Here is a 15,533-nt window from a genome sequence, read left to right on the forward strand (position 1 = left end):
GGACGACCAACGGGTCGCCATACACCATTTCAGCTGCTGAGATGTCCAGGGCGTCTTTAGGAGTGGTCCTTAGTCCCAGGGAAGCTGAGCAAACCAGTTGGAGTCCTTTCAGTGGGACATCAAAGCTGCTTTGAGGGTGCAATGAAAACGTTCAACCATTCCATTGTAGGCAGTTGTCTGATGTAGGGTGATGCCCAGGAGATTCGCTAATGATGTCCACAATTGAGGGGTGAAAGTGGTACCCCTGTCAGAAGTAATATACTCAGGGATACCAAATCTTGCAATCCTTCCTGAGAGTAAGGCAGATGTATATGAGGTGGACATTGCATTTTCCATGGGAATGGCTTCAGGCCAACGAGTGAAGCGGTCGATGACGGTAAACAGGTAACGATGTCCTTGTGATGTGGGTAGGGGGCCTACAACGTCGACGTAAATGTGGGCGATATAACGCTGAGGTTGAGGAAAGGTGCCCATTCCTGAATCCATCTGACAATGTACTTTGGAAGTTTGGCAAGAAGTACTGGCGCGGACCCAATCCTTAGCATCCTTAGTAATGCCATGCTAAATGAAGTTCATCTTCAGCAGCTGTGCAGTAGAATGGCGCAAGGGATGTGAAAGGCCATGAATGAAATCAAACACCTGTCGGCGCATGGGAGCAGGAATCCACGGTCGCAGTCTACCAGTACTGACGTCACTGAGGAGGTGGTGTTGAAGTTGTTGAGAGGGACGTCTTCCCAACGGAGGGATGTGCAGGATGTCCTCATGCTAGATACTCTGGATCCTGTTGTTGGGCTTCAGCCAAGGCGTTGCAATTCAATCCCAGTTGAACTGCGGCCAACGTGTTTCTTGACAGGGCATTGGCAACGGGATTCATTTTCCCAGGGACGTGTTGAAGGGTGCAATTGTATTCAGCCACGGCGGAGAGATGTCGGCGTTGATGGGCGGACCAAGCATCAGACTATCGAGTGAAGGCATTCACCAGAGGCATGTGGTCTGTGCGAATAACGAAGGGCGTACCTTCTAAGAAATGGCGAAAGTAACGGACAGCCAAGTGCACCGCCAATAATTCGCGATCTAAGGTAGAATAACCCGATTCTGCCTTGGACAGTTTTCTGCTGAAGAAAGCCAATGGGCAGGGCAAGCCGTTGACCACCTGTTTGAGTACTGCACCAATAGCGACATCGCTGGCATCGGTGGAGAGAGAGAGAGGGGCATGTGGGACGGGAAAACTGAGAGCAGCAGTGGTTGATAGGGCATTCTTTGCGTAGCAGAAGGCTGCTTCTTGAAGGGGGCCCCACTTCAGGTCTTTTGGCTTGCCCTTGAGGGAGGCGTAGAGGGGAGCAAGAGTGGCGGCAATGGCTGGCAGAAAACGGTGATAATAGTTGATCATGCCCAAGAATTCCTGCAGTGCTTTGATGGTCGAGGGCGTGGGGAAGTTCTGAACGACTGCTACCTTCTCAGGGAGGGGATGGACTCCTTCAGGAGTGATACGGTGCCCTAAGAAAGACATTTCATTGGCGCCAAAGGTACACTTGGCATACCGGACTACAAGGCTGTTTTGTTGCAGGCGGTCGAGCACGATGCGCAGGTGACGGAGAACACAAGTATGTCGTCCATGTAACATACACAGAAGGGGAGGTCCCCTAAGATGCCATCCATGAGACGTTGAAAAGTGGCCCCAGCATTATGAAGGCCAAAACAGGAGTAATTGAAGGTGTATGTACCGAAGGGAGTGGTGATGGCGGTCTTGGGGATGTTTTCTGGGTTCATAGGCACCTGATGATACCACTTCAGGAGGTCGAGCGTGGAGAGAACCTTCGCTTTTTGCAGGTAGGAGGTCATGTTGACGATGTTTGGGAGGGGGTAGTGATCCGGATCTGTTTGCATGTTCAGGCGCCTATAATCCCCACACGGACGGAGGGAGCCATCTCTTCAGGACGATGTGTAAGGGTGACGACCATGGGCTTGGAGGCTTTTTGGCAAAGGCCCATTTCTTCCATTTCAGCGAACGTCTGTTTGGCAGCTGCCAATCGATTTGGTGCCAGACGTCTGAATTTGGCGAAAACTGAGGGTCCCATCGTCTTGATATGGTGATAAATACTGTGTTTGGCAGGAGCCGCGAGCGTTTGGTGAAGTTCTGGACAGAAAACTTCCAGGTACAATGTGAGGAGGTGGGCGTAGGCCTCCGTGTGTGCGCTTATGTGGAGAGCGAGGTTAGAGGGGGCGGGTTAAAGAGGTGTCGACAAATACGAGTCTGCGTTGACCAATCATCGGTGGGCGACATCGACCAGAAGGTGGAAATGAGAGAGGAAATCCGCACCAAGGATTGGCAATGTGACGTCAGCAACGAGAAACTTCCAATTAAATTTGCGGTTTCCAAACGATAATGTGAGGTTCTCGTAACCGTAGGTGGGTATCGCAGATCCGTTGGCAGCTACCAGGCAGACGTTGGCAGACTTAGACAGACTACGTCGTGTCCTGAAGAGTTCCCTTGACAAAAGAGAACGACAAGCACCCGTGTCTACCAAAAATCGTAAGCACGTTCCTGCATCATGTAAAAAGAAGATTAGAAACACGGGAGGCCACCGCCACAAGCGATGGCGTACTTGAACGTTTTTTTGGCCACTGACAATCCTTGGCACATTTCTTTGCGGCGGCCCCAAATCTGGAGGGGCAGTATCAAAACTGCGTAAGTGGTTGTAGAAGTCGTTGGTTGGAGCGCGAGCGAGTGGTTGTTGAGAGAGCTGAAAAAGCTTTGCTATACGGGCAGCTGGCGATGGCGAGTACTGGTGCCGAAGGTATGTTTTGATAATCTCTGCAATACTAAAAAAACCTTAGGAGAAAATTATGGTAAATTCACTGAAAGAAAAAGGACTATTAATATTTGAATGGTAAAACACACTTTCATTAACTTACCAGATCAGTTACAATAGTACCAGTTGCACAAAGCCATTGCACAATAATTTCAAAGGACTGTAAAGGGTTGAAATATGAGTGGTGCTTGATATGGCCCCATTCACTTCTATCACTGCGACAATTGCAGTCTAAATCCAACTGGCCAGTTCTGTATAAATCTGAAATAATATGTGATATATAAAAATTTGTTATAAACTTTGAATTATTTCAAAGGGAATACAAAATAAATACATTATGATCACCTTACAAAATAGGATTAAAAGTTAATTTGACAATGATCACTGCCTTTTTCTTTCTTGTAACCCATCCCCTGTTACAATTTAAGCATTCAGAAAAAAAGGAGCTATATGTTTGATATTAAGCAGTTTCACCTATAAAAAAAGTCTTAGATCATGAACACATTTACTAAAAATGCTGTACTGTGGTTGAACCCATACAGAAAACATTCACATGATGCTTTATACACCTGCTTAATTTTTTTAGGAAGTTCTGATCATTTGCTCTCAAATTACTTCATAACCCTACATCTGTGTTTGTAACCCCAGTTGATTGCCATATTGTTTTATATGTACTGTATTGACTAAACCTACTTACTGTACAGTAGTACCTCAGTTTATGAGTAACTTTGAATACGAGCATAAAAATCCATATTAGTTTATTTGTATTGTATCGTTCTGCAAGCAAAAACCAGTCACACAGTGTACATACACTGCACACACAGTGATTGCACCAGGTTTATGTAATTTCTACCACATTTTCATGGCATTTCAAAGAAAATGCTCAAGCAGTTGTCCCTGGATGGGTTCCTTATAAAAATTGAATGTAAGACCGTGAAAAAAAAAGAAGAAAAAAAAGAGGATAGTGTCCATAAAGCCTAAATTAAGCGATTCCTTCAGTGATAGTGAACATAGTTCTAGAGAGAGAACACTGAAAGAGGAGAAGTTAATCATAAGAGAAAACATGAATGATAGAGTAGAGAAGGAAAGAGATGATATGAGGAGGTACATGGAGGAAACGAGTTTGGCATTAGAAATGATGGAAAGTATAAATTAGAGATGGCTCAGAGTTTTGAATTGATAAGTTTAAGGTAAACTAGCCACTGTTAAATTGTTAAATTACTGTAAATAGATATTTTAGTATACCCGTTTTTTATAAAATGAGAGCATCTTATAAGGTCAGTACATTCTCATCTATTGTGTCATTATAGGAAACATCATGTTACTTTATAGGGTGAAATTCTAAGCTGAAAATCAGCTTCATTTGCCAAGAAGTTTGATGAGGTGACTGTCAAAGAAGGCTATAGTCCCAAGCAAGTCTTCAACTGTGATGAAACTGGGCTTTTTTGGAAGAAAATGCTTTGTCGGATGTATGAAGGACAGGCTCATCCTTGTAATTTGTACAAACGCCAGTGGGGATTGTAAGGGGAAGTCCCTGCTGGTGTATCACTTGGAGACTCCTCAAGCTTTCAAGGCCCACAAATTGCTTAAGGAGAAGCTTCCGGTGATATAAAAGCCTGATTAACAAGAACATTGTTCACCGAGTGGGTAAAATTTTATTCTGGCCTGAAGGAGATGTGTTCCTCCTGTATCCAAATGCCAAGATGTCGGCGGCGGTATCCCCTAATGTGGCAGCTCCAATCATCGCCCGGATTCGGGAAGAGACCCAAGCATTCCCCGATGATTTTGTAGATGAGGTTCTCACTGATGTTTCGACCATTAATTTGGACGTGGAGCCTATGGATGCGACTGGTACAGGTAGGGCGGTAGGTGAGGCAGGTGATGTTCGGTCTAAGGTTCTTTTCCTTAGTCCTCCTCTTTCTCTTTCTTCGACTGATACTTCCTTTTGAGGCTTTCCTAGTACTTCCAAAGCCATGTCATGTTCTGTTATTCCCAAAGTTAAACATGTGAAAAGGTTACCTAAAGTTCATAAACCTCCCAAAATCCTTAAGTCCATTTCCAGCAAAGTTTCTTTGGATGGTCGACGACGTCCAGTCTTGGAAAAGGTTTCCCTCACGGCTTCTGGTTCGAGGACGAAAGTTTCCAAAGCCAAGTCTCCGGAATTGGCTTTCGATCCGGTAGCCTTTTCTAGTCAGTTGATGGAGAAAGTGGGCAGCATTGTACAGTCCCAGATTGGCCCTCTTGCTGACCAAATCCAATCCATGACCTCTTTTGGACAGAGGCTGCAAAACCAAGAGTCCATGTTGGAGTCTCTTTTGAGATCCGGCCTCCCACAACAACAGCAGTCTTTTGAGATCCGGCCTCCCACAACAACAGCAGTTTGTGGTTCCGGATGCTTCAAAACTCTCGACCTTTGTGAAAAGCAACCCATGGAGGTTGGCTGTGCATGCCCCTTTCTCGGAAGGCATGTTGACCATTGAAGGTTGTGGTACCCGGCGGTGGAGGACTTTGAGTTTTATCCACCGGGTTTGCATTTCCCATTCCCGGGTTACGCGCGCTTGACGGATGAGGCGCTTGTTAGGGTGGATAAGGTACCAAGGGAGACTGTTATCTTCCCTAAGGAGCAGGCTCAGTCCGCCTGACTCCGGACCCTTACTGAATGTTAGGGTGGAGGTGGAGAAGCAGTCTGCTTTGTTTCAGACGTGCAGACTGTTAAACGAACTACCTCATGATCTTGTAAAGCCTCAGGCTGCTGTAACTTTAAAGAGGAAATATAAACATATGGTAATTTCTCAGTATTAGGTTTCCTTTGATATAATTTTTATATACTATTTTCTTATATTTTTAGTAAATGAGTTTGCAGTAATCACTATGTATAAAAACTTTAACTAGGTGATTGTACTTACGATAGTGATGTTTTATATTCCAGATTCTTTATTACTTTAAGTTTTATATTCCAGATTCTTTATTACTTTAAGTTTTATATTTCAGAATCTTTATTTCTTTAAGTAAACCTTTTCTTTTATTGAAAAACTATTATTGAAGTAAGGTTTATTTTTAATTTACTTTAAACAGAGTTTACTGGCTTATTGTACATAATATATTATTTATTGAATTTTAAAATAATTTTATTGTTAATGTGTTATTTATTGTATTTTAAGGTGCTTGCTCTGTCCAATATGTTTGCCATAGCAGGACTTAGTTCCTTTATTGGCTTCTTATATGTAGTTTATATGTAAGAATAAATAAAGTCTAAAAGTCTAAAGTCTAAATGGGAGTGTGTGAATACGAAGTTGACTCCTCATAAAGGCATATATACTATGTTCGTTGTTGAGGAGCTCACTCCTACTCCGTGTACCACCAAAGTGGCGGATCTTACCCTGGCGGCGGTAATGGAAGAAAAGCCTATGCCTCAGCTTCAGGAGACCGATTTAACTTCCTTGCTTCTTCTGGGGGACCAAGATTGTTGGGTCGATGCTCCGTCGACCTTCACTTTGGGGAAGTTGGCTCCTGATTGTGCTACAACTCAGTTTAGCGAGCTTCTTCCTCGGTTGCCTGACTCCCTGATTCGGGCAGAGTATGAGGCTCGTGTCCGTTTGAGTAGGTCCCTGAGTTCCGTTACTATGGCGGAGATGCCTTCCTCAGTTAATACGGACGAGGCTCTGTTTAAGATCCTCACTAAGTCTCTCCTTCACACCCTTCAGTGTGATCTTTATGACTTTGGTGTCGCTCGTCGTGCGTGCCGTAAGCATGTCTTTACCGACGCCTCTATCCGGCATGAGCCGAACAAGTTGATCAAGGCCTCGGTGTGGGGAGCAGATCTTTTCCCTGAAGACATGGTCAACGCGGTTCTCAGCGAGGCAGCGCATGTCAATCAGTCCCTTCGGGCGAAGTGGGGTCTTGTCTCTAAGAGAAAATTTGACTCGGCTAGCCCGCAGTTGAGGGATAGGAAAGAGGCTAGACGGTTTCTCCCTTTTCAGGCTTCCCAACCTCAACCTGTGGTTCAAGCTGTGCCTCTCTCTCAGGTGAGACATGCGTCCCCCGCTAAAACTCAACCCCAGCAGCAGTTCGTGCTGGCGAGCCAACCACCTCGGCCTACGTCTTCCTTCTCCACTTCGCCGGCTTTTAATCCTGCTTTTGAGTCTCATGCCCTGATGCAGGGATATAATAGGGAGCCGAGGGGAGGTAGGTCTAGAGGACCCTTTCGCTACAGGGGAGGTGGTCGAGTCTCTGGAAGGGGCCGAGGACCCCGTGGAGGCCGAGGTGGCAGGCCCCCGGCAATCCAATGAGATTCCGCAGGTGGGGGGAGGCTATACTTGTTTCGCGAGAATTGGACCTTCAGCAGTTGGGCTCGAAGCATAGTTTCCAACGGACTGGGGTAGAGTTGGATTCAGGGACCCCCTCCATCGGTCGGATTTTTTCAACCTCCAGAGTCGGAACTCGTTGATTTCGCACGAGAACTTCTTCTCAAAAATGCGATTCAACGGATTAGGCATTTAAAGTTTCAAGGTCGCTTGTTCAGCGTGCCAAAGAAAGACTCCGACAAACGACGGGTCATCTTAGACCTGCTCGCTTGAACACCTTTATTCAATGCAACAAGTTCCATATGCTGACCGTCTCGCAGGTACGGACCTTACTTCCCCATAGGGCCGTCACCACCTCTATCGATCTTACCGACGCCTACTATCATGTTCCAATAGCGCGTCATTTTCGTCCGTTTCTGGGTTTCAAGCTAGGCAATCAAGCTTTTGCTTTCAAGGTGATGCCCTTCGGTCTCAACATAGCCCCAAGGGTATTCACGAAGCTAGCGGACTCAGTAGTTCAAGAATTGAGGGCCCAGGGCGTACAGTTGGTGGCCTATCTGAACGATTGGTTATTTGGGCCAACACCATCGAGGAATGTCGAGAGGCGACAGTCAAAATCATCAGGTTTCTGGAACACTTAGGGTTCCGAATAAATTTCAAGAAGTCTCGCCTAGTTCCGGCGTTGTGCTTCCAATGGTTGGGACTCCAATGGAATCTGGGCACTCACAAGTTGTCGATTCCCCCTAAGAAACGGAAGGAGATCGCAAGAGCCACAAGACAGTTTCTAAGATCCAAATTTATGTCTCGAAGGAACCAAGAAAGGGTTCTGGGTTCTCTCCAGTTTGCTTCCGTCACAGATGTTATGTTGAAGGCCAGGTTGAAGGACATCAACCGGGTGTGGCGGTGCAGGGCGAACGTCAGTCTCCAGGACAAAGTTTTGAGAATTCCAGCTATTCTCAAGAAAAGGCTCCTTCCATGGACGAAAGTCAAGAATTTGGCCAAGTCGGTGCCCCTTCAGTACCCTCCCCCGGCGTTGATTGTCCACACGGATGCCTCCCTCGCCGGGTGGGGGTGGGAGGGGGGGGGTTTACTCCCCGTTCAAGGAGGTACAGGGCTTGTGGTTAGCGACCTTCTGTCGAATGCATATCAATATCCTGGAAGCCATGGCCGTCTTCCTGACCCTGAAGAAGCTCTCCCCGTCGAAGAACCAGCATATCAGGTTGGTTCTGGACAGCGCAGTGGTGGTTCATTGCCTCAACTGGGGAGGATCCAAATCCGGTCACATCAATCATATGATGATTGCCATCTTTTCCTTGGCGGCAAAAAACCATTGGCATCTGTCAGCGGTTCATCTAGAAGGTGTCAGAAATGTCGTAGCCAATGCCCTATCTCGGGTGACTCCCTTGGAATCGGAATGGTCTCTGGACCGCCAACCGTTCCGTTGGATTTGCCGGCAGGTTCCAGGTCTCCAGGTGGACCTCTTCGCCACGAAGATCAACCACAAACTTCGGTGTTGCGTAGCCCCCAACCTGGACCCTCAGGCTTATGCCACGGACGCCATGTCTCTCGACTGGAACACCTGGCAGAGGATCTACCTTTTTCCTCCGGTCAACATGTTGATGCGAGTTCTGGACAGGCTTCGGTCTTTCCACGGTCAAGTAGCCCTTGTGGCCCCCAACTGGCCGAAGAGCAATTGGTTTCCTCTCCTAGCGGAGCTGGGTCTCCAGCCTCGACGGCTTCCCAACTCGTTGCTGTCTCAGACAGTACAAACTCGCAGTGTGTCAGCTTCCTCAGGAATTCTGAGTGCCCTAACTTTATGGACTTCATGAAATTTGCGGCTCAGAAGGATGCTGCTATCAATCCTATTAACACTTTGTTCCTGGAGTCGGATAAGAGGGATTCTACTCTACGGCAGTATGATTCTGCTGTTCGGAAATTGGCCAAGTTCCTAAGGGATTCGGATGTTAGAACGATGACTCCCAATCTTGCAGTTACCTTTTTTCGAATAATGTTTGAAGGGGGTTTAGCTGCAAGGACTAATACCACGATTAAGTCCGCCTTGAAGAGAATTTTTCAATTCGGGTTCAATATTGTGATCTTTCGGATTCGTACTTTACATCCATTCCCAAAGCTTGTGCTAAATTGAAACCAGCAACTCGACCTGCTGCGGTTTCGTGGTTTCTCAATGATGTCCTTAGGCTGGCGTCTGATACTGATAATGATTCTTGCTCTTACATAACAATCCTTAGGAAAACGTTATTTTTGTTGAGTTTGGCTTCTGGTGCTAGAATATCTGAGCTGTTAGCCTTATCCAGAGATCCGGGTCACATTGAATTTCTTCCGTCTGGGGAGGTCTTACTCTCGCCGGATAGACGGTTCTTAGCTAAAAATTAAGATCCCCAGTCCAGATGGACTCCGTGGAGAATTGTTCCACTTCCTCAGGATCTTTCCCTGTGTCCTGTCTACACTCTCAAAGGTTATTTGGGTAGAACTTCTTCTATATCTTCAGGCCCTTTAATTATTCGGGAACGTGGTGGAACTCTTTCCCTAAGGGGAATTCGACAACAAATGCTTTATTTTATTAAACAGGCCAATCCTCTCTCGGTTCCTCATGCCCATGATGACCGAGCTGTGGCAACCTCAGTTAATTATTCCCATAACATGAATTTTGAAGATTTGAAAAGGTACACCAGGTGGAAATCTCCTACAATCTTTAAGCATCACTATTTAAAATCCTTGGAGGCCCTTAAATTTGCGACAGTGGTGGCTGGATGTATTATTCCTCTGGGTTGCTCAAACCTGTTGCTCAAACTGAGGTTGCCGAGATCGTTTGACTTGTGATGTCCATGGATCTGGAAGTCGATGTGGACAACATTGATAAGCATCTCGAGTAGCACCAAAAAAAGGTTATGACGGATGACCTTAAAGAGTTGGAGGCCATGCAACTGAACGTCGTTCAGGAACAGTTCTCCAGCAGCGACGAGAAGGTTGTCCCTTTGACAACAGCAGAAATAAAGGAGGGTCTCGCTGGCTACCATGGAATGGCTGCTCTTGTAGGAAAGAGACCCCCAGAAAAGGTTCACACAGGGTGTGCTCTTGAAAAGTAAATGAGGTTTATCTGTGTCATTTCCGGAACATTTTAAGCAGCAGGCAGAAATAACCTTCTTTGGATAGTTATTTATTGAAGAGGCCTTTGATACTAGTAGGCCAAGAGGAAGCGGGGGCGATGAAGAAAATTATTACAAAAAATTTAGAAAATAAAAAAAAATAAGGTTAAAAAAAAATTAAATAAAGGAAAAAAATAAAGAAATTTAATATCAAGTTATTTTTTGTAGAGTTAAGAGTTAATATTTTCTGCCATTTGTTAATGTGTTTCGTAAAGTTAAGTGTTAATATTTTCTGTCATTTGTCATCCTCAGACATTGCCTCACTACAAAGGTAAGGTTCCACATTTTTGTTAGTGTATTTTACATTCATTATTGCATTACTGTACTGCGTATTCTAATTATATGTTTCATTTACAGGTTGTTAATGGTTATGTACTGAACGACCTATATGGTTGTATTTCATTGTGTTTATTACAGTTTAGTCCTATTATAAAATTCAATGTGGTGTTTTTGTAGGGCTTGGAACAAGTTAGGCGATTTACACGTAAAAGGAGACTCATAATACAACAAACACGGTACGAAAGCCACTCCGGAAACAAGTATGTATAAATGTATATACAGTACCTCTATTTTTTAACCCTCATTTTTGCAAACTATTACTTGGTCAATACGTCTTCACACAAAAGTACTTTCTCACAGTGAGTGGGGCTGTGATGATAACTTAGATTTCAATACAGTTTACAAAAACTTGCATATTCCCTTCATAGAGTTGTACTGTTGTCCCAAATAGTTATTCTTGAAAGTGTAAAACAAACAATCATAAGACACACTATTCCTAGAATGATTTTTCATCTTCTATAATTAGTGAGGTTGGCTAAAGAGCATGTATGTGTTAAAACTCTGATTTGTCACAACTGAGAATTGTTAATCCTCTGGTACACTTCCATTAGGACGACATGGCTCGAGCCCAAAAAAGAGGATTTTGACTTAGGAAAAATTTATTTTTGGGTGAGATATATGTGTGTGTATACAGTATATATATATATATATATATATATATATATATATATATATATATATATATATATATATATATATATATATATATATATATATATATACAGTGAACCCTCGTTTATCGCGGTAGATAGGTTCCAGACCCGGCCGCGATAGGTGAAATTCCGAGAAGTAGTGACATCATATTTACCTATTTATTTAACATGTATATTCGGACTTTTAAAACCTTCCCTTGTACGTAGTACTGTTAACAAACTACCCTTTAACCCTGGATAGGTACGGTGGGTCGTTTGCGACCCCGAGCGTCAAAAAAAAACAGGTTTTTCTCACGTGACTCACCCCTGTGACTGAATTTGTGGGTGATCGACCTGCAGGAGGTGTCTCCCCTACACGCTCTAGTAGTGTCCAGATGTGCATTGCTGTAGCTGTACTCCTTCCCCGATTTCTGAGACGCGTCGGGGTCGTTCGCGTCCGAGTTTACCCTTCTGAGGTAGTTTGCATAATTATCAAAGTTATTACGTATTATGAAATTGTCGTAGAATGGTGCAACTTGTATAGGTTATCAGTTGTGGAAAGTCTTGGTGGATTGTTTGGCTACCATGTGCATGTTTTTTTTTTTAGTTAAAATGTCGTTCATCACCACGAGGACCATTTTACCGCGAGTGCCCCTTTTTCATTTTTTTTCATTTTTTTGCCAAGTCATTTTTCCGTAAGATATTGCCAAATAGTGTCGTAAAACTTTTGCTTGTTTAGTGTTGGAAAGTGTGTCTAGATGATCTGGCTACCCATGCATGACTTTGTTTTTGTCAGATACGACGTAGTTATTGGTATATTGGGTATTTAACTGCGGTTACCAATTTCTGTTTTTTTTTCAATATTTGTAAAAATTACTACGTAGTAAGGAATTGCCGTATATTATTCATTTTTTTTTCATGTTTATGTGTTAGAAAGTGTGCCTTGATGGTTGGGCTAACACGTGCATGTCTTTTTTTTTATCTGAGATGTCGTATATTAGAATGTCGGGCATTTTACCGCGAGTGTCCCTTTTTAATTTTTTTTAATTTTTTTGCCAAGTCATTTTTCCGTAAGATATTGCGAAATAGTGTCGTAAAACTTTTGCTTTTTTAATGTTGGAAAGTGTGTCTAGATGATCTGGCTACCCATGCGTGATTTTGTTTTTGTCAGATACGACGTAGTTATTGGTATATTGGGTATTTAACTGCGGTTACCAATTTCTGTTTTTTTTTCAATATTTGTAAAAATTTACTACGTAGTAAGGAATTGCCGTATATTATTGATTTTTTTTTTCATGTTTATGTGTTAGAAAGTGTGCCTTGATGGTTGGGCTAACACGTGCATGTCTTTTTTTTTTATCTGAGATGCCGTATATTAGAATGTTGGGCATTTTTCCGCGAGTGCCCCTTTTTATTTGTTTTGCATTTTTTTGCTTAGTCATGTTACCGTAAGGAATTGGCAAGTAGTGTCGCAAAACTTATATTTTTATAGTGTTGGAAAGTGTTTCTAGATGATCTGGCTACCCATGCCTATTTTTTTTTTAGCCAGATATGGCGTATATATAAGTATGTGTTCGATTTTCCTGTGATTGCCATTTTTTCGTTTTTTCCCATTTCTTTCAAAATTACTACGTACTAAGGAACTATCACAGAGTAATATTTCATTTATATGTTTATTTGTCGGAAAATATGCCTTGATGGTTTGCCTAGCACGTGGCTGAAATTTTTTTTTCTGAAATGCCGTATATTAGAATGGCCATTTTTCCACGAGTGCCCCTTTTTATTTGTTTTGCATTTTTTTGCTTAGTCATGTTACCGTAAGGAATTGGCAAGTAGTGTCGCAAAACTTATATTTTTATAGTGTTGGAAAGTGTTTCTAGATGATCTGGCTACCCATGCCTATCTTTTTTTTAGCCAGATATGGCGTATATATAGGTATGTGTTCGATTTTCCGGTGATTGCCATTTTTTCGTTTTTTCCCAATTCTTTCAAAATTACTACGTACTAAGGAACTATCACAGAGTAATGATTCCTCTAGATGTTTATTTGTCGGAAAATTTTGTTTACTTTTTTTTTGATTGAATATCATCAAATTTTTTTAGCTAAAATATTGTTTTACATTTTTTTTTTTCGATTTTATTTCCCTTCAAAAAAAATTTTTTGGGTCAGAATTTTAATTTTATAGTCGTAAAATAATCGACAATTATCCAGCAACCCACCATACAATTTTTATGCATATCCAATAATAATTAGATTAGTAAATAACACCTTGAAATTGACATACCCTTCCTACATTTCAAGTGGCAGATTAGGGAGTCTGAGTCAGTGTGGTTGGCGGCCATTTTGTGGACATATCCGAAGCGTAAGCTGCCCTATCTATATATATTCTTGTTCCCTATAGAATTTGTGATATTTTGGTATATTTTTACCTGCATAAATATCATATTATATATTAAATATATGTATTTTTTTACGAAATTTCCAAGTACTCAAAAAATTACCTTTAGATATGGCCCCTGATATAAATGTAATTTACAAAATAATGAAGATTTTTTTACATATTTCTATTTTAGGATAACATATGTTTATTCCCTAAAAAAATTAGCCACTTCCTATTTCATTTGGGTACCCAAAAAAATTCATGAAATTTGGACAATTTTTTTTTGGCCAAAAAAAGTTACCCTTTTTTTCTCATTTCAGATCTTCACCTCCATGGGTCTGACTTCATCCAAAATACATCAAGATGTGTCCTAAACATTCAAGAATCAATTCCTAAAAGGATTTGTGTATATATGTATAAACTTTTTTTTATGAATTTTTATGTCAGGTCTTTTTTTTTTTCTACTTAATTTTTTAAAATATTTATAATAAATAGTTTTTCTGCAGATGAGTAGTATTTATCTTTACAGTTGTTTTAAGCATTCATTGAAGTTTTTTTTTGGCAAAAGAAAAAAGGAGGTTACTGCAAAAACTGATTTTTCAAGAATTTTTTTTGGCGTCGGGGTCGTTCGCGTCCGAGTATACCCTTAAAGGGGTGTCCGAGGACCGTACCTATCCAGGGTTAATGTACAGAACACTTAATGCATGTACAACAGCACCCTAAACTAAAACAGGCACAAATATTAAAAGCGATTTTATATCATGCGTTTCCTAAACACCTAAAAAGCACGATAAAAAATGGCAACCAATGTTTACGTTCATCTCTGATCATAATGAAGAAACAAACTCATTTAGTGTACACATATATGTATAGGTTAGTTTTTGCATCGATTATATTGATTATACAGTATGTTGATTTTTTTATTACCAATGTTTTACTTTATTTTTCTTAGGACTTCCAAATGAAATGTTTTTCTTTATGACGCCGCCTGAAACGACGGCGTCATAAAGTACTGTACACAGTAAACAACCATGCTCAGAACAAAGAAGGCATTTAACGCGCATGATGAAAGTGATAAATAATGATATTTACAGTAAAAGCATTTACAAAATATGTTATTAGTACAAATATAATTTACCGTATCCATATAAAATCATACAGTACATACTGTACGTAGCAAAGCAGGAAAACAATTTACGAGAGAGAGAGAGAGAGAGAGAGAGAGAGAGAGAGAGAGAGAGAGAGAGAGAGAGAGAGAGAGAGAGAGAGAGATTGTTTTACGTACGTAAATGTAAATTTAAAAAAAAAAAAAAATATGATAGGTTACAACATGTAGACTTTTAAAACCTTCCCTTTAACTTAATGCATACAGTACAGTACTAAACTATAAAACAGGCACAAATTCAGTATTAGAATGTGAAAATATTAAAGTAAAAAATAAAGATTGTTACTGTACTCACCACGAAAGAAGTTCAAGAAAAACTTGAATGATGATGGCGATGAATTTGCTGCACAGTAGAAATGATGATGATGAAGCTGATGATGTGTTCTACTGTGCAGCCAGGTAGTATTTTACGTCTCTTCAGACGGAGGTGTCTTTTCCTGGGACACCTCTTCAACTTCTTCAATTTCTTCCGAAGGCGTAGTAGCAGGAGGAACTGGCTCTTTTTTGCGAGGCTGGAAGAACATTGTGATCGGAAGTTGTTGCCGCTGCTTCTTTTTTCGATCTAAGAGCATCTTGTAGGGAGTCATTATGTCATCAACCTTGTTGCAGAATTGCATCGACTGAACCATATCCTCGTCCCACTCTTGCAACATTTCTTTCACCTCCTTTAAATGGTTGCAGACCTTGGCAAGCCGTTCTAGTGTTAAGCCCGTTTCTTCGACATTTTCTTGGG

General features: G+C 41.9%; 1 protein-coding gene across 4 annotated transcripts in view; it reads right to left on the reverse strand.

The window, feature by feature from the left end:
- Positions 1 to 15,533, reverse strand: part of Iml1 (GATOR complex protein Iml1) — a 486,471-nt gene that overhangs the window by 72,836 nt on the left and 398,102 nt on the right. For all 4 annotated transcript variants that reach the window (XM_068390604.1, XM_068390598.1, XM_068390583.1 and 1 more), the window contains one exon: positions 2,917 to 3,074. In XM_068390604.1, coding sequence (XP_068246705.1) covers positions 2,917 to 3,074 — 158 coding nt within the window. The remainder of the gene's footprint in view (positions 1 to 2,916; positions 3,075 to 15,533) is intronic.

Source organism: Palaemon carinicauda, chromosome 1, assembly GCF_036898095.1.
Source record: "Palaemon carinicauda isolate YSFRI2023 chromosome 1, ASM3689809v2, whole genome shotgun sequence".
NCBI lineage: Eukaryota > Metazoa > Arthropoda > Malacostraca > Decapoda > Palaemonidae > Palaemon > Palaemon carinicauda.